This window comes from Peromyscus leucopus, chromosome 7 (assembly GCF_004664715.2).
Source record: "Peromyscus leucopus breed LL Stock chromosome 7, UCI_PerLeu_2.1, whole genome shotgun sequence".
Taxonomy (NCBI): Eukaryota; Metazoa; Chordata; class Mammalia; order Rodentia; family Cricetidae; genus Peromyscus; species Peromyscus leucopus.
This window is the reverse complement of record NC_051069.1, coordinates 334,329-355,688: the sequence shown is the minus strand read 5'-3', so window position 1 is coordinate 355,688 and position 21,360 is coordinate 334,329. Positions and strand designations below refer to the sequence as shown.

General features: G+C 37.4%; 1 protein-coding gene across 2 annotated transcripts in view; it reads left to right on the top strand.

The window, feature by feature from the left end:
* Nucleotides 1–21,051, top strand: part of Znf280d (zinc finger protein 280D) — an 86,407-nt gene extending 65,356 nt beyond the window's left edge. For both annotated transcript variants that reach the window (XM_037207353.1, XM_028865494.2), the window contains 3 exons: nt 8,971–9,016; nt 16,767–16,819; nt 19,181–21,051. In XM_037207353.1, the coding sequence (XP_037063248.1) occupies nt 8,971–9,016; nt 16,767–16,819; nt 19,181–19,787 (706 nt within the window). In that variant the 3' untranslated portion in view covers nt 19,788–21,051. The remainder of the gene's footprint in view (nt 1–8,970; nt 9,017–16,766; nt 16,820–19,180) is intronic.
* The last annotated feature ends 309 nt before the right edge of the window (nt 21,052–21,360 follow it).

Sequence of the window (21,360 nt, the reverse complement as noted above, 5' to 3'; positions counted from 1 at the left end):
TGAGTGTCTCTAGTTAAGTTACCTGACATTTCTGCCCCAATTCCTCATTATTAAAATGTAAATCACAAAAGAGGCTATGTTCAAAGGTTGAGGGATTTAAAGGAATTAGTATATGCTTATGGTCTCTGAAAGTACGGAGTATACAGGAGACCGTATGAAAGTGACTGTGTGATTGTTACTGTTGTGATGTTAGCATCCATAGTGTTATTTCTGTCTGCATTTTACTGAAAGATAACCACCCTGATGTTCAACCCGTTTTTCATTTTAGCCCACCCATATCATTTCACAAACATTGCTGCTAATTCTCTTTTCTTACCTGTGTACAGAGTTAATGTTGCAGAATGTGCCAGCCACACCATCAGATTCTGGTATTTAAGTGCACTACATTATATTTTGAGGGAATATTTATGAATATCCTAGGTTCGTTTTGATAATACTGTCTTTTTTAATTTTATCACATTCTTCCACTAAACTATACTGCCTTGTAACTTAATACTTTATAGCCCAACTCATACATTCAGTGCACTTGTGATTTTTGAGATCCTTCAGCCTTACTCTTACCAACTTGGTATTTGACTACTTGGAGAGGTTTACTGTTCCTTTTTGTATCTTTGACTGAAATAGGAGACCCTAGTGATTTTAATCTTCCACACTGAGTATGTGTTTATCCACACCACTATGACGGATGGTGCTAATGAAAGGAATGTCTGCCTGAAATAGACAGATACAGGCTTAGATCCTAGTTAAATATACTCTAGCTCAGTAAAATTAACCCTTGCTACGCTTCAGGTTTCTCATCACTAAAAGAAACAGTAATTCTTTGTAGGACAGCTATAACACTGTGTGGAAATCAGTGAGTCGTGTTACTCCAATAATTTACTTAAACGTTTCAGTTCTTTGGCACAGTCTGGGGAAACTCGGCACTTAGTAAATGTACATTGCTGCCACTGCCTCCTCTGCTGCTGCTCTCTCTGCTTCTGCTACTGCTCCTGCTGCTGCTCCAGCTGTTTCTTCTGCTGGTGCCATTATTTCTTGATGACAGGAGACCCTGGCGACTGGATATCTGTGGAATCTCATGGTTGAAAGTTTTAGTGACAGTCCATCTGTACTGTAGTTATTTACAGTTTTGACTTACAGTTCAGTCTTGCAATATGTTCTTCTCAACTACTGGTGAATGGTATCACAGTGCTTTAATTAAATATTATGAAATTTTCTAACACCAGAACTGAGTGTGATTCTGCCTGCTTTGTGTGAAGACTTTGTAACAACATTGCCTTATTGAAATCTAGTACAGAGCCCTCTCTGCTTAGAAAGACAACAGTCCTTTTAAACTGACATTTCCTTTCTAAAGACAACCTTTTTATTAATTGATTTCAAGTAGGCATTTTCAAAATTCTCTGGCTGTTTATACAACCCAGTTTTATAAAAATACATTCATTGTACTAGTTAGCAGTAATGTTGTTCTTTCTTTTGTAGCACTGAGGTAATTTTGGAAAGTAGTACGTGTTTCTCTAGTGTTAGGTCATGCTGAACTTAGGCATGAAGTTGCTGTTCCCCTTTTCTCTGTCTCCTCCTTCTGTGTTCTCCAGTGTGCCTATATACACTCACTATAAAACAGAACTGAAGTCAACTATTGTTTTTTCTGAAATGCTTGTCCTCCTGAAAATGTTAAGAATAGAAAGATGAGTCTCTTACCAGGTGTGGTGGTGCACGCCTTTAATCCCAGTACTCAAGAGGCAGAGGCAGGCAAATCGTTGAGTTTGAGGCCAGTCTGGTCTACATAGCGAGTTCTAGGCAAGCCAGGACTGCATAGTGAGATTCTTTCTCAAAAATAGAAAAAGAAAGAAAGAAAGTCTCTTAGTCTTCTTCATAGCAGAAGGACCTGTAGTAAACTATTATCTATAACTCAAGCTTGTAAAGAGAATCTAGTTCAGTGAATAAAATATCCTACAAAGTACCTTTTGAAATAGTTTCCAGTACTTGCTTAGTTCTGAGCATGGTTACTAAGTCTGTGCTAAGTATAAAGCCCGCTGTCTTACTGCTGTGGGAAGGCTACTCTAGTTTCTTCAAATTAGGTTGAAAGTTGTCTTTGTTTTGAAGATTTAAATGGTGTAAAATGCATTTTCAGATACAAATATGTTTATTATACTTTATTAATCCCTCAAATATAAAGACTATGAGGAAGGAATGAAAATTGAAAACTGACTTTTCTTCAATTCCTTTCTCTGGTTTCAAAATTACTGAGTACTGGGTTTTATGCTTAGCACCAGTGGTACTCAGTAGCTCTTTCAGGGTGCGATGTAGGTAATTTCCTGTATTCTCAGGACACTGATGCTAATGACCCCCAAGACTGTGTCAGGAATTGGACTTGGAAACATAACTGAAAGGTATGCTGTGTGGCACCAAGATAATATAAAAATAAAAAGGGAGCCAGAACAGTAAACAGGAAGTCTGCAATGAATCCATGTCTTCACAGGGACACATGGTCAGCTGATTTCATAATTACTCAAATATTTCATACCACATATAAGTCACATTGTATGATTTTTGTGTAATACTACATCAGAAGGAACCCAAAGTGAAATGCCATTTTGTTATATTACTGTCAGCTAAATCAGTTATCATTTTTCATGTGTGCAAATAAATAGTGAGTAAATTTTTCTTGGTGGAGGCAACCTTTTTCTTTAAGCCTTACATTTGAAAATACTGTTTTGGTTAAAAAGCACTCTTACTGTATCTGTGAGTGGTGAATAATATGTAAGGAGCTAGTCCATTATTTCTTGTTAATTTCTAATCTCAGTTAGAGGTCAGAAATTTCTGACTGTGGTCATAATCCAAGTTGTAGAGTTAAATGTCATATTCATTTCATGTATTTAATTTAGTGTGAGGGTAAAATGCAAACCAGGCTTGTCTGTGAGGTCATTTGGGGCTCTGCTCTTCTGTGAACCTCTGTGGGATGACTGTGATTAGAGATACTGGAAGATCTTCCTCCTGGATCTCAGTCATTAAGATCTCAAACCAAGGGGTTGGGGATTTAGCTCAGTGGTAGAACGCTTGCCTAGCAAGCACAAGGCCCTGGGTTCAATCCTCAGCTCCAGGAAATTTAAAAAAAAAAAAAAAGATCTCGAACCAAATCTTCAGGAACTCAACCTATGTTTCCTTGTCAGAGTAGATATAATGCATATGGGCTTTGCATGAAATAGTATGAAACATACATGAACATAAAATGATTTCTGCAGCTTAGTTTTCTGCCATGGCATCCTGTGATAAGCAGGGAAGAGTGAGATACCAAGTGAGATGGAAAGATAAATTAACTTCCTTGTAGTCAGTCTGTTTTAGACAGTCTGTACCAGTCTCTACCATTGATTCTGAGGTCAGTGCCATTCTGATAGAAATTTTTTATAGATGGTAAATGGGATCTCAACAGTGGGAAAAATAATTTGGAGCTATGCCCTGGCATTAGCTGTGCCTACAGTGGTGATCTTAATTTTTTACTTTTTTGTGCATATTTTGTTTTGTTTGTTCCTTATGTCACTTACTTTAAAAATGTATCTAGAATGATATTTCTGCTCCTTAACATGTATTTATTTCTGTGCTGGGGGTCAAACCTAGAGTTTGGAACATGCTGGCTACTTCTCCAAGTGTTTTCCCAGCCAAGTACCAAAGCCATGTCTCTACTACTGAGCAGTAGCCTCAGTTCAGCACATGCTAGAGAAAGTGTCCCACCACTGACCATGTTCCCTGCCTACTGGATAGCTGAGGTCATGGTCTAACTTTAGATGATCAGATCAAACCCTCATGTTGAGAATGGATAGATCATTTTGTACTAGAGAAAATAAGACTAGTCCTAGGGAATATCAGTCAAAATGAATGCCTGCTGTGTTTGAGGGTGTGGTGGGAGCATGGCAGAGAATCAACCAGTGGAGATAAAGTAGTCCTTGTAGTACACTCAGGCTCTGAGCCTGAAAAGTCGTTTTAGACTTTCTCCGTGGCAATGATAATAGGTAACATTTATTGATGGCATTAGGTATGCAAGGCAGTCTTTTTTTTTTTTTTTTTTTAGATTTATTTATTTATTATGTATACAGTGTTCTGCCTGCATGTATCCCTGCAGGCCCAAAGAGGGAACCAGATCTCATTACAGATGGTTTTCAGCCACCATGTGTTGCTGGGAATTGAACTCAGGACCTTTGGAAGAACAACCAGTGCTCTTAACCTCTGAGCCATCTCTCCAGCCTGCAAGGCAGTCATTTAAGTATTTTGCATTTATTTATTCATTCATTCTGAGAAATTGTTAAGTGCTCTCATTATCCTGAGCTTATAGAAAACTGGGGAATAGTAAGCCAAATAGTTTGCCATAGGTCATGTGACTTCTAAGTAGATGATCTCATTTCAGTTTTGACTGTTTGCTTCAGAATTAAAACTACTAAGTACTGTTGTTTATTTGGTTGTACCTATGATTACAGGTGCATTTCTTCTGTCTTGGTTGATTACCCAAGGAACTGGATAAGGCCGACCCAGCTTCTCTTTCAACAGAAGGGCAGGCGACAAGTGATGCATTCATAGCACTGGGACATTAATGCATCCCCCAGGTTGAGGGTAGCGTTTCTGATGCATGGCAACAAAACAGAGCAAAGATCACATGGAGTCAGTCTTTTGGCAAGATTAACCTGACAGCCACACTCATGTTTTAGGATTGAAAACATTCTGAGGCAGAGAAATTATCTTTTCATTTTCCCTGGCATGGTCATAAGAGAGCCTAATTATCAGGAACAGGGCGGGATTGCTGGGAACAGTGCAGTAGGAGTGGGTGTGTTTAACCTGCCTTTGTGGTTTTGCAGCTTAGCATTCAGGCCTCAGATTCTTTCATCTGTAATAATATTAAGACAGTTGTATAATGAAATCTTAGGACTCCAGGGGAATAGCCTGTATTCTTTAATTGAATTATCAGCTGATTGGAAAACTAAGAAAAATAGAGGCATCTTGCTCTGGATGTTGATTTTGAAGTTACCTGGATAGAAATAATGTTGGGAGTGACTGATAGTTGCACATGGATGTTCTGCAGGCATCACAACTTCTCTGTGCCCCAAACTGAATTTATCTTCTGCAGAAATGGCTCATATCCTCTGAATTTCTTTTTTCTCTTTTTCTTTTTGGTTTTAGAGACAGGGTTTCTCTGTGTAGCTTTGGTGCCTGTCCTAGATCTCGATCTGTAGACCAGGGTGGCCTTGAACTCACAGAGATCCACCTGGCTCTGCCTTCCAGTGCTGGGATTAAAGGTGTGTGCCACCACTGCCCAGCCTGAATTTCTTAACTTAGTGAATGCCTCTGTCATTGTTCTGATTTGTCCAAGGTTGTATTTCTTTTTCCTCATATACCTCTATCTGGCAGACTTAAATTCTGTTGCTTCCAATTTACTTATTATGTCCTAAAGTCTTAGGTTTAGTATGGACACTTAACCGTCATGGTCTTCCCTGAAGTGAGTGGCCTCTGCTGTCTCCAGGGTTTTGTCTTTTACTGCTGTTTTTTTTATTTGTGTTTTGTCCCATGTTTCTGTGAGACGAGTCCGTACTGTTTCAGTTCTGTCACTGCTAGCTCGTTTCATGGTATTATTATTATTATTTTTTTTTAAATCTTTTTGCTTTCTCTGTTTTGGGTTGGTCTTCTGCTTTGCTAACTTCTGTTCCTCCTAAAGAGCCAAGTTTCATTGTGGTCTTTGCTGCTCCTTTCCTGTCTCCTGATCATAGTGTCTCGGTCCTTTACGAAGCCAGTCTAGACACAGATGTTTCTTTTCTAATACTTCACAGTTTTCTAAGTATTTGTTTCAGTAGATTTCCTTGACAATGACCTCTCAAGAGGAGAGACTGTTTCTTGGGACCAGAACACTTAGCACACATGCTTATGCACAATATGGTAAATGTCTAGTTCAGGCATCTAGTTCATACATCAGTTTGTTGACACATCTTAGAGAAAATGGCCAGAAAGATGCTCTTGCTGTTTTGCTGTTCATCCCTAGTCTGATGCTGTCCTATTTAGTCCTGACTGTCTGACGTGCTTCACTTTACTACTGATGTGTGTTTCTTTGCTCTTATCATAGTGCTGGAAATCTGAGTTCAGTTCCCTCATACTTGGGCAGAAACATCTTCCCCACTGGGCCATCTCCACAGCCCTCTTTTAAAAAATCCTGACATTGACATTTACATTTTATAAAACTAGCACAGAAGTCGTGGGTTTTTAAATGTTCTTAGAAACAGAGTGTGGCCCACCTAAAATTAACCTGAGGGTTCTTGTCCTTTAGGCCCTCCCTTGCCTCCTGGCACGTTTATAGTACGAATAAATCTCAGAGGAGCACAGTACTATAATTGAACCAGAATATTCCCTTCATGTGTAGCCTTGTGTTGAGCACATGCTCTGCAGAAAATAGAGAAAGGGGGTTAACCTGTAGAAATGTATCACAGATCTATTTCAGTGGGTTTCCATGGAGACTAAAAATTACTTATTTGCAAATCTGGTTACTGATGTTGAAATCAGCGCTTCTGTTCCTTGTAGTGAAATCTTAATATTTGTTTAAAATACTATACTACATTCTATAAAAACATAGTACACATTCACAGCTGAGCCATGTAACTGCCTAGTAGCAGGTCATTAGCTCCGAACTTTGAGCTTAGGAAAATGACTACATCTCAAATTACAGCTATTTCAGGAAGTATCTTTAATATATTTAATTTAGGTACAATTCTTTTTCTATAAGTGTGAATAATGTATTAGTATATATTTAAGTTTATGAATCTTAAAGTATGCTTTTGTTGTAAAATCATAGTGTGCTTTTCATTGATAAGTTTATAGTGATGAAATTTACAGTGTACATTTCTAATTTATTTTAGAGTTGGTTTTCTGAATCCTACTGATAATTACAATTTTGTCCTATAAAGAATCTACTAGTATGGTAAAGGCACAAAACAGGATTGAGATAATAAGCCTCTTAGTGCTAGTTATTTCAATAACTTCTTATATTCTGACCTCTTAGTCTCTTAGTGAATGAATAGTGAAAGTCTTTCACCAGCCTCGTGTTTCAGAGGTATTGAGAGGACTCACTTGTCCTAGTGAAATGCTAGAGACATGTCAATGTGGTTAACAGTGGGATTTGCTAGCATTTTCAATAGTAGAGTAAAATGGAAAAAAAAAAAATCTTAGTACTTTTAAATACTTTCTGAGGTGGTTTGTTGCAGTTTTTCAGACTGAATTCAAGATGTTTAAATGCTTACAAATAGAAATCAGTTGCAATAGACAAATTTAATTTCAAAATTTTATAAATATTGTTTTTTGCTTTTTCAGGCAACTGTTTTATTTTCTTACTTATACATAGTATTCTTAAAGCTTTTTAAATTCTCCTATGTACTTCATTAAAACAATGAAGTTGTACTGTATAGTTTATATAATATCTTTATGCATGTTGTTGCTAACATTTAAATATTTTAAAACAATTAAATAATCTTAACCCAAAAAAAGAATAGAAATTTAAGTTCTTAGTTTTTTGTGCAAATTTTATTTTTTCAATTTTGAACTAATTATAAATTGTCATAGTATACTTCTAAATAATATACTTTCTAAAAAAAGTTCATTATCCATTTTGTTACAATTTTATATATTAAGTACAATATAGATAAGTAATCTCAATACTTCATTACTAATGTCTAGGGAAACAATTATAGGTTTCTCTCTATAGATTAAGTGCAGAGATTTGTATATGTGAGGCAGATTATTTAGCACTTAGCTGTACCCATCTGCATATACCTGGTTGTTAAATTGTAGCCTTACAAAGGAGGGTGTATACTAACTCCATGTGTCATTGACTAGCCATTGAAAAGGCCATTAGGGTAGTTGATGGTTCTGTTAGATATCGTCATTTTTACACATGAAATCTGTCATAATAGCTTTATGTTAAGTATATTATTCATTATGTGTAACTAGTTAGTCTTTATAAAATTAAAAATCACTTAACTCCTCTTCATAATGTATTTCAGGTCAGGTAGGTACCCTACTCAGCAATTTAAAATCAAATTCAATGTCCTCAGAGTTTCTAAAACAAAGGTCCTTTAGAAAAACTTACTTTATATTAAGTTGATTTTTGGTTTGTTTTTTTCAAGCATGGTTTCTCTGTGTAGCACTGGTTGTCCTGGAACTCGCTCTGTAGATCGCAAAGATCTGCCTGCCTCTGCCTTCCAATAAGTTGATTTTTTAAAGATGATAGAGATGTCACATGTCTTTGTTAAAATTAGAATGTTATAATTAACATTTTTAGCAGTCAAGAATTTTAAAACTGTGTTTCGAATGGCGGTTTTTATGAGGCATTACCCTCAAAATTCTTTTTTTCTTTGTTTTTTCTTTTTTTTTTTTACTGCCTTCAGAATAAGTTGTTATAATATATTTTGCAGTAGGTTTGTCACATTGAGTTTTGTAATAGATCAAAATCATCTCTATTTTTATGCCCTAAGATCTATAAACACTAGTGCAAATTATGCATACAGGTCTTTTGCTTGCTTTTCATTCTTAGAGTATTTCTTAGAAATTGTTTTACTAATGTTTTATTTTCTTTCCTTTTGTAACTATACTTAGCAAAGAAACCGTTTCTTAAATTCTGTTGTTCCTGGAGAGGAAGGAAATACATGCCTTTCTTCTAGTTCTGGGGATCACACCAGAGGGCCTCACATGTGGCTTGGCGAGCATTCTCCCCTGAGCCAGGGTCCTGTCCTGAAGTACACGCCATTCGTCTACTTTGTACACCCATTCAGCCTCTTACTGGTTCTCAGGACTTTATTTTTACATTAAGTACTTACAATGTCATTCAGGTCTAATATAGACTGTACATTGCTTTAGATTTACATTTTAATTAAGCATGCCAAAAACCTATTTCATATTTTCTAATTGTAAGTATAATATAAAATAATCAATACTTATTTTGTTTTTAAGATTAAAAACTGAAGCTCCCACTAAGGGACAAGAATCTGTGTCTAAGGTAAAGTTTGTTTTATTTCATAACTTCATAATTTTTTTTATTTGAAAGAATTGTTGCCACAATTTTTCAAAAATTTCAACTGCAAATGAATATCAGTAACAATTATTACTGTTATTAGGATGAAAATAATTGAGACTAAAAAGTCTCATTTAAAGTAAATTTTAAGGTGTTTCTGTTTTGACAAAGAGATCATATATTTTGATTTTGTCTATTGCTTAGTTTTACTATTGAGTGAAGGTGATAAATTCGTATGAAATCCCAACATCAGGAAAACCTTAGGCATTTGACACCATGAAAAATTAATATTTCCAGCTGACTTAATATTTTGAGACATTTAAATTGGCAATAGCATGTAACACATTTTTAGAATAAAAGTATCTTGTGCACCTATATATGATATTAAATTAAAGCATAAATATATATTGAAAAAAAATATCTTGTGTGTATATTATGCTTTTAGTATGGATAGAAGCCTAGAATCATCATGTAAGCATCACTTGCTAGACAAGACAGTCTGGATCTTCCTGATCATCTAAAGGCAGTTCTGAGCTAGCCTTTGCTTTTTTAATGGTGGTTTGTTTTAATCCTTTAATGATTTTGCCTCTTTATGAGTAGAATGAAGAAAGTCATGTTGAAGATTTGTTTGAACAGCATTTTTTTTTTAAACCATAGAAAGTGTTCTTTGGCTTAAAAGGTTTTTGCTACAAATATGTTTCTTTATTGGACAGGAGTTTTTTGTTTTGTTTTTTGTTTTGTTTTGTTTTGTTTTTTGTTTTGTTTTTCGAGACAAGGTTTCTCTGTGTAGCTTTGCGCCTTTCCTGGAACTCACTTGGAGACCAGGCTGGCCTCGAACTCACAGAGATCCGCCTTGGACAGGAGATTTTTAAATTGACTTCTTGAGTGACTTTCTATGTTGTGGTTTTCAAGGAATTGGTACATTTTTACCTAAGATGCTGAACAATGTTGAATACAGTGTTACTTGTGGTGTTTCTGTTTGTCTTTTTTAATATCTGGGTGTACAGTGATGTTTCTTCTTTGCTCTTCATAGTAAAATTGACCCTCCATTGTCATGTTTTACATTTCTATACGCCGTAAATACAAAGAATGAAATTTTGTGCTTTACGTGATTAATCTTTTAGAGTTATTGAAAACTTAAAAGTCAGTTTATGTTTTTCTTTATTTTACCATTTCTAATGTTTTTCATTTCTTTGTAAACCTTTTTGTTTCTCTCGTTGACCTGAAGACCTTTCTTCCTCTCATACATCTCATGTCACACATCTTGACAAGATGTCTGAATATTTCTTTATATGTAATTTGTCATTTTTCTTTTGTTTGCCTCAAATTTTATCTTCATTTGTCACCTGTTAGAATTTGATGTGCCAGAATCTGTTTGATACATTTGCTTATTTATGGGCTGATGTGTATCTTTAATTATTATTGGCATTTATGCTAACTGGTATTTTTTCGACTGTCCCTTACCTACTAGCTTCCAGTTTTATATCTATTAAAGCCATTTGATTTTAGTCCCTACTCTTAAAAGCCTTGTTCTGCTTTCCACTACCCAACTTATTCTTCTTTTCATTTTGTTTTCCAGTTTGGGTATTCTCTGTGTCCTGACCACCCACAATCGTGCAACTGAGTTTTCAATTGTGCCATTATACTAACTAGCCCATCAATGCACTTTTAGCTACAAAAACTTTTAGTGTTTAATTTGAGTATTTTCTGATTATCATTTTTGATTCTCTACTGAAATTCACAGTCTGCTCATGCATGCTGTACCCTTTTCAGTTAAAGCATTTAACCCATTCATTGTAGTAATTTAAACTTTTCTGGGCTGGAGCGATGGCCCAGCTCTTGTTAAAAGTATTTGCTGCTCTTGGAGAGGACCCAGGTTCAGTTTTCAGCAGCCACATGGTGTCTTACAATCATCTATGACTCTAATTTTAGGGAATCCAATATTCTCTTCTGGCCTCCGTGGGTACCAGGCATGCATGTAGTACACAGACATACAATCAGGCAAAATATCTATACACATAAATATTTTAAAAGTTTTAAAGGGGGTGGTGGTGAATGAAGAGATGGCTCAGTGCTTAAAAGCATTTACTGCTCTTGCAGAGGATCTGGGTTTGTTGCCCAGTGTCCACCTTGTAGCTTACAACTATCTGACCTCTGTAGATACTAAGCTTGCATGTGTTCGATATACATACATGCAGGTAAAATATTCATGTACTAAAAAAATTAAAAAGAAATCTTGAATGAATATAATTTTCTGTCTGAAGTACTGGGAAGCTGGCTCAGCTGGTAGTGTTTGTCAGGCTTGCATGAGAATTAGAGTCTAATCCACAGCAACACAAAGAGCCAGTTGTAGTGGCTCACACTTCTAATCTCAGCTCCACGAAGGGAGGAACAGTAAGATCCCTGGGACTTGCTTTGAGCCTCCTCAGTGAGCCCCAGGTCACAAAGAAAGACCCCGTCTCAAAAAGTACAGTAGAGAACATCTGAGGAAAACCCTTGATGTTGATTCCTGCCTCCACATATTTGCTCATCTATACCCTCCTCCAGGAATGTGCTCACGCACGCAAGTAGAATTTGTCCATCTGGTAATCCTGTATCTGGATTGTGTGGTGTCTAGTTCTTTGTTTCCTGATAGTGCACCCCCTCCCCTTGTTTTTCAGTTATATAGTTGGTTGAAAGACATTATGTTTAGGACTGAAGAAAACAGTCTGTGTATTACATATCTTTTTTTCTGTTTTAGGCCGTTTTATATCAGGCCTGGGTCCTTCTAGTCAAGGATTGATCTCAATTTGAGTTTTCCTCATTGCTATGATTACTGCAAGGCTATACTAGATTCAATTATTAGTAAGTCCTGGCATTGAGGGTAAGAGTTACATTGCTATAGAATTTTTTTGCTCACATACTCAGCTCTTGCCTTCTGGGAAACTGAGCCTCCTGGAGTGTCTGTTTATATTCTATTCCTTGTTTATAGCAGTACCTAACACCTTTGTTAGCCTGGTGGTGGGTGGCAAGTGGCATGAGTTCTCATTTTATCATGTTTTTCATTTCTAATGTTGCCTTCTTTTTCACATTACTTGTGTTTTTGAGTTGTGGCTTGTGTGTCCGTTGGCATGGATGGATATCTTTCCTAGTTTTACTTAGAAGTAGGCAATCTTCTCTTTGAGGGCTCAGTATGTAGTATTACTCCAAGAAAACAAAACAAACTGCCTTAAAAGCAAACAAAACCAAGCATGGAAATATAATTTAAATCAATTAAAGCCAACCAGTATGCCACCAGCAACTAATAGAAAATAAAATGGCACAGGCCAGCAAGGTGGCTTAGGAAGTAAAGGCTCTTGCCACCAAGCCCAAATGACCTGAGTTTAGTCCATGGGTCAGACCTGCAAATTGTCCTCAGACTTCAACACATGCATCATAGTACACACATGCATGCACATACACACAAATAAACAATGAAATAAAGTAAAATATTAGAAATAGTATTGAGTAGGCCTTGAACTTAGAAATTATAGTTGGTTAATAAGAATAAACAAATTAAATAAAAGAATCAGGCAAGTAAAGGGATAAATAAAAAATGGACAGGTAAAAGGATAAATAAAAGAAGCAGTAGGCTTAAGTAAAAAGAAAAAAGATGAAAGAATGTAAAGAAAAAGCAAAAAGAACACAAAATAAAGAGAATCTGATTACACAGCAAAAAATAACACAAAGATGTAAATATAATTGGGTGACTGTAAAAGAAGAATGAAAAAAGAACAGTAGAATGCAATAAAAGAAGACAAGTGTTTTAAAGGATGAAGACTTTTAGAGCCTTCTTCCTGGGTCCTCCAACACTGGAGACTGTAGCTGTGGTGTGGATCTGGAGTCCCTTCTCTTTCTGTATTCTGTCCTGAGCCCAGTGTTGCCCAGGCCTTCATTCTCCTTGGAAGCTTCCTTTCTTTGTGTACTCAGAAACACTGCTGGCTACGTCTATCTTAGCTTTGTGGACTGAAGGCTAGGAAGGTTCTTATTTGCTTCAGAAATTTTCCAGCATGTGTGCTCGTGGATGAGGAATTCCAAGTCATGGAATTCTCTCAAGGGCATCAAAGAGTAGAGGAAACAATCAAACTGATCTGTGCTGAAGAGATCTGAGGGAACCCAACAGTCTCAGAGTCTGCAGAGGTGCCACCCCGGGGATGGGAAGGCCTTAAGTTTCTCGTTCTTGCTAGATCAGACCTCACATAGCAATGGGGCATCTCTAGAGTCTGAGCAATCTGCCCACCGCAGGTGGAGGACTGTCACCTCCCCAGTAATTGCAGGTTCCTGAATTTGTTGTATGGGGGGCGGATCACTGACCTTTGTCCCTTCCTAACATGAGCTCCCTGATGCCTAAACTGCTTCTCATGTCCATCTTTTATCCTCTTCTCTGTGGCAGTGTCTCCTTACCCTGACTTGTGATTGTCCCTTGTTTTAGTTCTTCAGAATAGCTTGGGCCCAAAAAGTAGGTTCCCTCTCAAGATGGCTCTATTGTGATACAATATGGGGTGTAGTCAATGGACTTCTCCATATACTGCTGGTCCGCCACACAGTAGGAGTCATTATCCTACTAATTACCATCCTTGACTTAAGGCCTGTGAGGATTGTGGACTTCTCCTCTGTGGCTAGGCCATCCTGTCTTTAACAAAATGCCTGCCTGCCTACCTGCCTGGCTTTGTGGATACAGCTTCTGCTTCCTTCCCTGAGGGATGTACTATTGCTGGAGCATGTTTGCTCCTGTCCCTTATGTGGTCTTGCGTGTCTCCAGCACTACAGCTATCTGTCCTTCTTAATTCCTAATGCTTGCCTCTTCATCTCTTTAGAATAAAATCCACTTGTCATTTATGGAGTCAGGTGTAGGTTGTTCTAAGAACTCTGCCATTTGTAACCCAGATATCCCATATTATATTTTGAATTTGTGTGTAAATTTTGTACTGCTGATTGTTGGTTCACCGAGTTAGACCTTCAAAATGTTGATGTGTTACACTATATAATGTCAGTCTCATTTCTTGACACTGACACTAAGTTTAGCTGTCCTGCAGAGGTGTTTGCCACAAGTAGGAGGTTTTTGCTTGTTTTTTTTTTTTTTTTTTTTTTTTTTTAATTGCTAGCAGTAAATACATGATTTTTTCCCTTTGTATGACAAACTCACTTTACTGTAACTAGAGTTTTCCTGCCTTGCCCACAGTCAGGACAAATCTTTGTCTCCCACCAGTCCCACAGCCGCTCAGACCCAACCAAGTAAACACAGAGACTTATTTTGCTTACAAACTGTATGGCCGTGGCAGGCTTCTTGCTAACTGTTCTTATATCTTAAATTAATCCATTTCCACAAATCTATACCCTGCCACTCGGCTTGTGGCTTACTGGCATCTTTTCATGCTGCTTATCAGGGTAGCGGCTGGCAGTGACTCCTTCTGCCTTTCTGTTCTTTTATTCCTCCTCTCTGTTAGTCCCGCCTATACTTCCTGCCTAGCCACGGCCAATCAGGTTTTATATATTGACCAATCAGAGCAACTTGACATACAGACCATCCCCCAGCACAGCCAAGTGCAGACCATCTCAGACACCTGCACTCAGGCGCGTGGTCCTAATCATCCTCTATGCGGACCTGCTGGGTAAAGCCACGAGGAACCCGAGAACGGGCTCCCACAGGACATCCAGAACATCCCATAGCACTTTACTATGAAAATATCTACTGAATATCAAAATATGCATAGTTTGGCTTTCATTTATAACAAAAGTGATATTCTATGGAGGGAAACGTCTGTGTTCAGTTCACAACTCAGTCTTAGACCCTGGTACTTTAAACATATGCACAGAACATGAACAAGACGTGAGTTTAGAGATTGACCCCTAAGGCTCTGGGGTGTAGTTCAGTAGAGTACCACCCTCCACTTGACAGTGCACATAGCCATGGTCCATCCTCCGCAATAATAGTAAGATCTGCTTGTGTGTGTGGTAATGGAGAATGCAGTGACTTCTGGGACAGTTTGGGTGTTCGTCTTGATTTGTGTTGTAGCGCCAGCACGTTTAGTCCCCACTGCTCTTGTATTATACTAAGAGTTGTGACTTCACTTACTTCCTGAAAAGTGACGTGGATTCCCTGAGGGTGTGTGAATCACACTTTCAGACCCGCTGATACAAATTTGAATGCGAGTTTGCCTCCTGGATTTGTGTGCACACAACCTTCACACTGTGCATGGATATTGTGCAGACTTGATTGTAGTAAAGTGAGGCGTGCTGTGCTGTGCTGAGCTGAGGGAGTCTCTGAAGAAGAGATTTTTCCCACAGTCTTTATGAGAAATGTTTCTTTGGGACTGATTATTTTCTACAAGGAGAAATCCAGATCTTTCTTTTTGTTTGTTTTCTCCGTCCCTCATGCTGGCCCTGGCTGTTCCTGGTACTCACTACTCTTGACTAGGTAGTTCAGAGAGCTGACGGTTGGTCTCTGTGGTAAGAGAAGAAATCACTACCTTTTGTGTGCGCTGGAGAAAGAGCAGCAGGACTCCCAGCAGTTCTTGTGCTTCCGTTTTCCCTTTTACAAGCTCAGCATTAGACCAGATTTCTCTAAAAGAGAATGTGTCTTAGGTGCTCCATCCAAAGGGACTCGCTTCCTGCACTGTCCTGCTGCAGACACCTCCTTGTCACCGATACCATCCTAAGTCTTTTCTACTACTTCAACCACTGTCCATCTTCTAAAACTTGGTTGAAATGCATGTTTGGTATTCTGTTTTTTATGAGTGAAGATCTGTTATTTCTTTGCTCCAATTTTTGCAGAATTGGGGGAGAATAAGTACTTAACTGTGTATGACTAGTTAGGCCATTACTCTTGTCACAGTCTACTGTGGGTTTACAAGACCAAGATCCAGACTTACTCCCGTCATTTGCTGTATCGCTTGGACTTGGTGCTTTCTGCAGTTAGTTCTCATTTGTACAGATATCATTTGTGATCTCTCACCTGTGGGCTAAATAAACTAAATTTAAAGTTCTTAGTACACTCCACACAGCATATGTACTTGGGAAGTGGTGGTTGTTAGAGAATGCTGTGCGGCTTTTAGTATACGGAGGTTTTTTAGTATTCCTTCCTCAGCATTTGAAATAAGCAAAATATTTCTTCAACTTTGGCTTGACAGTAGAAGATTATCATATTTTTATCATAATTCTTAAATTTGAAGTAAAAATTTCAAAGGTTTTTTTTCTAAGTATCAGAATGTTATGTAAGATGCTAGGGGCATCTTCTTGTTTATATTCAGGTTTCAACTATTTTTCTGCTCAATTAACTATGTTCCACATTTGGAAAACTTGGTGAGGGAAATAGGCAGCATCTCACTATGTAGTCTTTAGTGTCCTGGAACTCACTCTGTAGACCAGGCTGGCCTCAAACTCACAGAGATCCACCTGCTTCTGCCTCCTGAGTGCTGGGATTAAAGATGTGAGTCACCACATTTAGCTGAGAAGTAGCTCTTAGTAAAGTTAGGTTTGGCTTCTTGACTTTGATTCAAAACTTTTTTGGTACACTGAAATTGTTATGGATTTGAAAAAAAAAATGCCTATTATATATTACAAGAAGTACTCTAGTGTACACTTAAGATCAGAAAGGTCATTTCCTATTCCTTTAGGGTACTAGCTTGTACACATAATTTCCTCCTATCCAGGATGTTTAGTATTATTATAATAATATTTAAGTTTAGCCATGAATGTAAAAGTGTTATTGTTTCAGGAAACAAGACATAATACAGCTGAAGGAGAAACAGGAGCATCACATTCTGAAGGGTAAGAATAAGAGATAAATGAGTCTCTTGATCCAGTTTACTGAAATAAATGAATACTTGGCCTAAATTAATTTCACTGCAACTGGAAGAGTTATTTTAATTTTTGTATATGATACTGCTTTGGTGATGACTTTTAATTGAAATTTCAAACTTAACAAGATTCATGATTTTAAAATCTTTAAAATATGTCAGTGATATTTTATAAATTTTAAGTTCTTCAACTATTTATTATAAGTAAAGTGTTAACATTTAAATAGTATGTCTGTTAAATAATGGCCTCTGTTAAGTGAAAATAGTCATAGGATACTACAGATTATGAGGTTTAGACAGTTAAATTATGTAAGTTTCTCATTTCTGTCTTTATATTTTATAGTGGGTTATTTGTTAATCTGTTGAGAATAATCTTCCTCCCTCCCAAAAATAAATATTCCCAGCACTCGGGAGGCAGAGGCAGGGGGATCTCTGTGAGTTCAAGGCCAGCCTGGGCTACCAAGTGAGTTCCAGGAAAGGCGAAAAGTTACACAGAGAAACCCTGTCTCTAAAAACCAAAAATAAATACTGAGTAAAGTCCTCATCACGATGTTGTGTGAGCTTTCACTAGTAAGATAATTTAGCCTCCTTACACCTTTGTCCTAGAGTTCTGAGCAGTCAGGAAATAAATGCATCATCTGTACATTACTCAGATTTTCTATGAATTCTAGTCTGTCCAATGTGAGCTGAGCAAAAAATTAATTTTACAAATATGAAAGGAAAAAAGGGGTAGATTTTTATCTATGACTAGTAAACATAAGAAAATGAGCTCAGAGTGGGTAATTGGGTTTTAATTAAGATGGTTGGGTGTAAAAATCAAAATCTTTCTGAGAAACTAATAACATGTAATTGCATGATGTATGGACAAAAAAATCCTTCACAGTAACAACACAAATAAGACATTCATGGAGACAAGCAGATAGCTTACTAAGCTAGCTTTCATGGTAGACATTTTTCAAAGGAATTTTTTTATTTAATCAATGTTCAGTTGAAAATCTCAGTGGGGCATGGTTTGGAAACTAACAGAATTGCCCCAAGATCAGTCTGAATGCAGATCAGTAAAACAAAGTAAACTGCAACGAAATTGACTGTATGCTCAGTGGTTTCATAGTAGATGGCATGTGAGAGCCTCACACATGGAGAAAGAGTAAACTATAGACAGAATATTACTACAGACAGGAATATGTGCTGATTTATTGTTGTTAGAGCAATCATCTGTAGTTGGTTGTTTTTACTCTTTACTCTCTGGGGCCCACCACCCAGCTCCCAGGTAAGTCACATGCAGAGGCTTATTCTGACTTATGAATGCCTGGCCTTAGCTTGGCTTGTTTCTTGCCAGCTTTTCTTAACTTAAATGATCACATCTACCTTTTGCCTCTGGGCTTTTATCTTTCTCTATTTCTGTATACTTTTCTTTATTTCTTACTCTGTGGCTTGCTATGTAGCTGAGTAGCTGTCTCCTGATATCCTCCTCTCTTCTTTATCTTCTCAATCTTTTTTCCCAGATTTCTTCTCTATTTTATTCTCTCTGCCTGCCAGCCCCACCTATCCTTTCTCCTGCCTGACTATTGGCCATTCAGCTCTTTATTAGACCATTAGGTGTTTTAGACAGGCAAAGTAACACAGCTTCACAGAGTTAAACAAATGCAACATAAAAGAATGCAATACATCTTTGCATCATTAAACAAATGTTCCACAGCATAAACAAATGTAAGACATCTTCAAATAATATTCCACAACAATCTTCCTTATCACAAAGCTATATGTACCACTTTAGGAGTCATTGAATTATTCCAATTTACACACCAAGGTCAGAGAAAACATTCCTAGAAATGTATGTAGATAGACATGTACTCATGCATATATGTGTGCTTTGCATGTTTTCAAGTATATGAGGTTATCAAAAATCAGGGAAATGTTTGTGAGTGCTGATTTGATTTTTATATAGGAAAGACATTTGATTTTATATAGGAAAGCATAGAATGTATAAAACAAAAGAAATTAACTTTTCTGTAGATTCATTATGTTAGGTACTTTTACTTACTATTAGGGACATTTAAATTTGACCTAGACACAGGCAGAGCTTTGAGCAGACAACAACAGCCACAGCTATGACACTCAGGTTCCAAGTTCCTTTTGGTTTGTGCCTTCAGCATTTCTTACAGTTTTGCTAGCAAACAGCTCTCCCCCAAGATATAAGAGACTAGCCAGGGCTCAGGGTTGTATCTTTTGGGGCAGGCAAGTCTCTTTAACTTGTTTTACTTCTTCGAGTATGGCTGTGTTTTGAATTACATTGTTTTATGAATGGATAATAAATGGCTTTGTTTTTCAGTAAGCAAGATAAAGCTCCTTCATCAGAAGAAGACGTTGGGTGTGATGCAAGTGTATGTGAAACTCCAGCAGCAGCAAACTGTGAAGGAAACGTAACCGTTTCAGATACAGAAAATGAAAGCAGGTCAAAGAACATCTTCAGTCACGATTCAGATGTTGGAGCAGATAATATGGGAAAGGAAGAACAGACACAGCACACCTGTCAGGAACTGGAGCTGAAGGTGCATCAGCATTCAGAAAGTACAGATTCATGTGATCAGAGTAAAGAGCATGACTCCCCTGCTGATGAGCTTTCTTCAGAGACTGGTCAGGATTCGCAGTTAACGTCAGGGGACATCAGCATTGACGAGTTTCTGAGGCAAAGAGACAAACCTGAACCTGTGAGTTCTGATGCTAGTGAGCAAGACAGTGTTCGCTTGGAACCCTTGACACCGTCAGAGCTACTTGAACATGAGGCCACAGAGATTCTTCACAAGGGTGATGATTCTTCAGCCAGTGCCAGTGACGCCGTGTCTGCTCTGACAGGTGGACTGATGAGTCCTGGAGGACGTGGAGCAGAGACAGCAGTAGACCTGGAGACGGGGAAGAAAGACTCTGAAGTGATGTAGTCATTCCAAGTTTAGTTCCCCACAGAGAGAGCACTTAGAGCAGTGCTGTCCGGTGAGCTCAGTAGTGCCGTCGTAGAGGTCAGCAGTGAGGTCTGAGGGAGGTCCTGCATACACTTCACCTGTATGTTCAATCTTACTTAGTCAGTTTGCCACTAATAGCATGGTTAATGTGATTTCCAAGTTTTTAAAAACCACAACAGAACTTTAGTGAAAACTGAGTTTCCATCCAAAGGTCTCTTAGCACTTTTTAAAGGAATCTTGTACACCAGTATGAAATTATTATAAGAACATTAGCTATGTTAATCAGACTTTCATTATCCTGAACTTAAAATCCTTATCACTTGTATATTCCCTTTAATAAACTTAAAGGAAGAGATTTGAAACCATGCATTTTTTTTTGAAAATACCTTTAAACTGCCAATTAATTGTTACTGTTAATGAAGGCTTTATTTTTTAATATGATCCTGGTAATGAAGCATGCCTAGAGTGCTAAATTGACCTGTTGAGAATTTGGATGAATATGAACTTAACTTTGGATTTACTATAACATTCCAGTCTGTCAGAAGCATGCAAACAGAATTTTAGAATCTGTGCACCTCCATACAAGTGTTAGCCGGTCAGGCTGTCAGCTCACCTATCTTAAAACTTTCAGTGAAAGTGAAATGATGAAAATGTAAGTTTATATTTGTGCTTTTAGTCAGTGTATAAGCTGTGCAGAACCCCACCCTGCCCCCATGGGCTAGTTGTATGAAGTAGAAATCCGTTATTGAAACTCTTGTAGCTACTATGCTTTTAACATTGTTTCAATGATTTTTAGCAGTAGACCCATAAAAATGGTCTGGAAGCTAAACCAAAGTATGGTAGAGTGTAGGTGAAAAGCATTGAACTGAAAACATGCCTCTGCATGTACTCGACCATGTTTAAGGGACTTTTCTTAATTATAAAAGTAGAAAATTCAAATTGGACCCTAAAGCAGATTTTTTAAAAATGGTTGTGGAAATTAGCCTAATTTATCCCTAAGTCAGCTACTAAATTGATTTTTCAGATATAGAAATGAATATAACAAACAATAATTTGCTTTGCAGTACTAATAAATTTTTATTTTAAATGCTGCGTTTTTACTTCTTAAAATGTGCTTTGAATTCTTAAACTGTTTCAATGAATGTTAAATGTTTTCAACGCCTGTTAAAATTCTGTTGTATATAGTAGTTTTTGAGTAAATATTTGCAATAAAAACCTGTCTTTGGATTATTTTCTTTTCAGACCCCTGTTTGGTCAGTCTATCTTTGTTGTGCACTGGTATGTGCACCATGTGCAGTAGTAGTTCTGGGTACAGCAGGCGCCGTTCCCCACACTTCACTGACACAAGATTGAGAACTGAAAATGCAAGGGATGTACTGCCAATAGTTAGAGTAATTCTTTTTTTCAAAGTCAATTTATTTATTTATTTGTATTTTATGTACATTGATGTTTTGCCTGCATTTATGTTTTGTTTTTTTTTTTAAGATTTATTTATTTATTATGTACACAGCATGTATGACTGCAGGCCAGAAGAGGGCACCAGATCTCATTA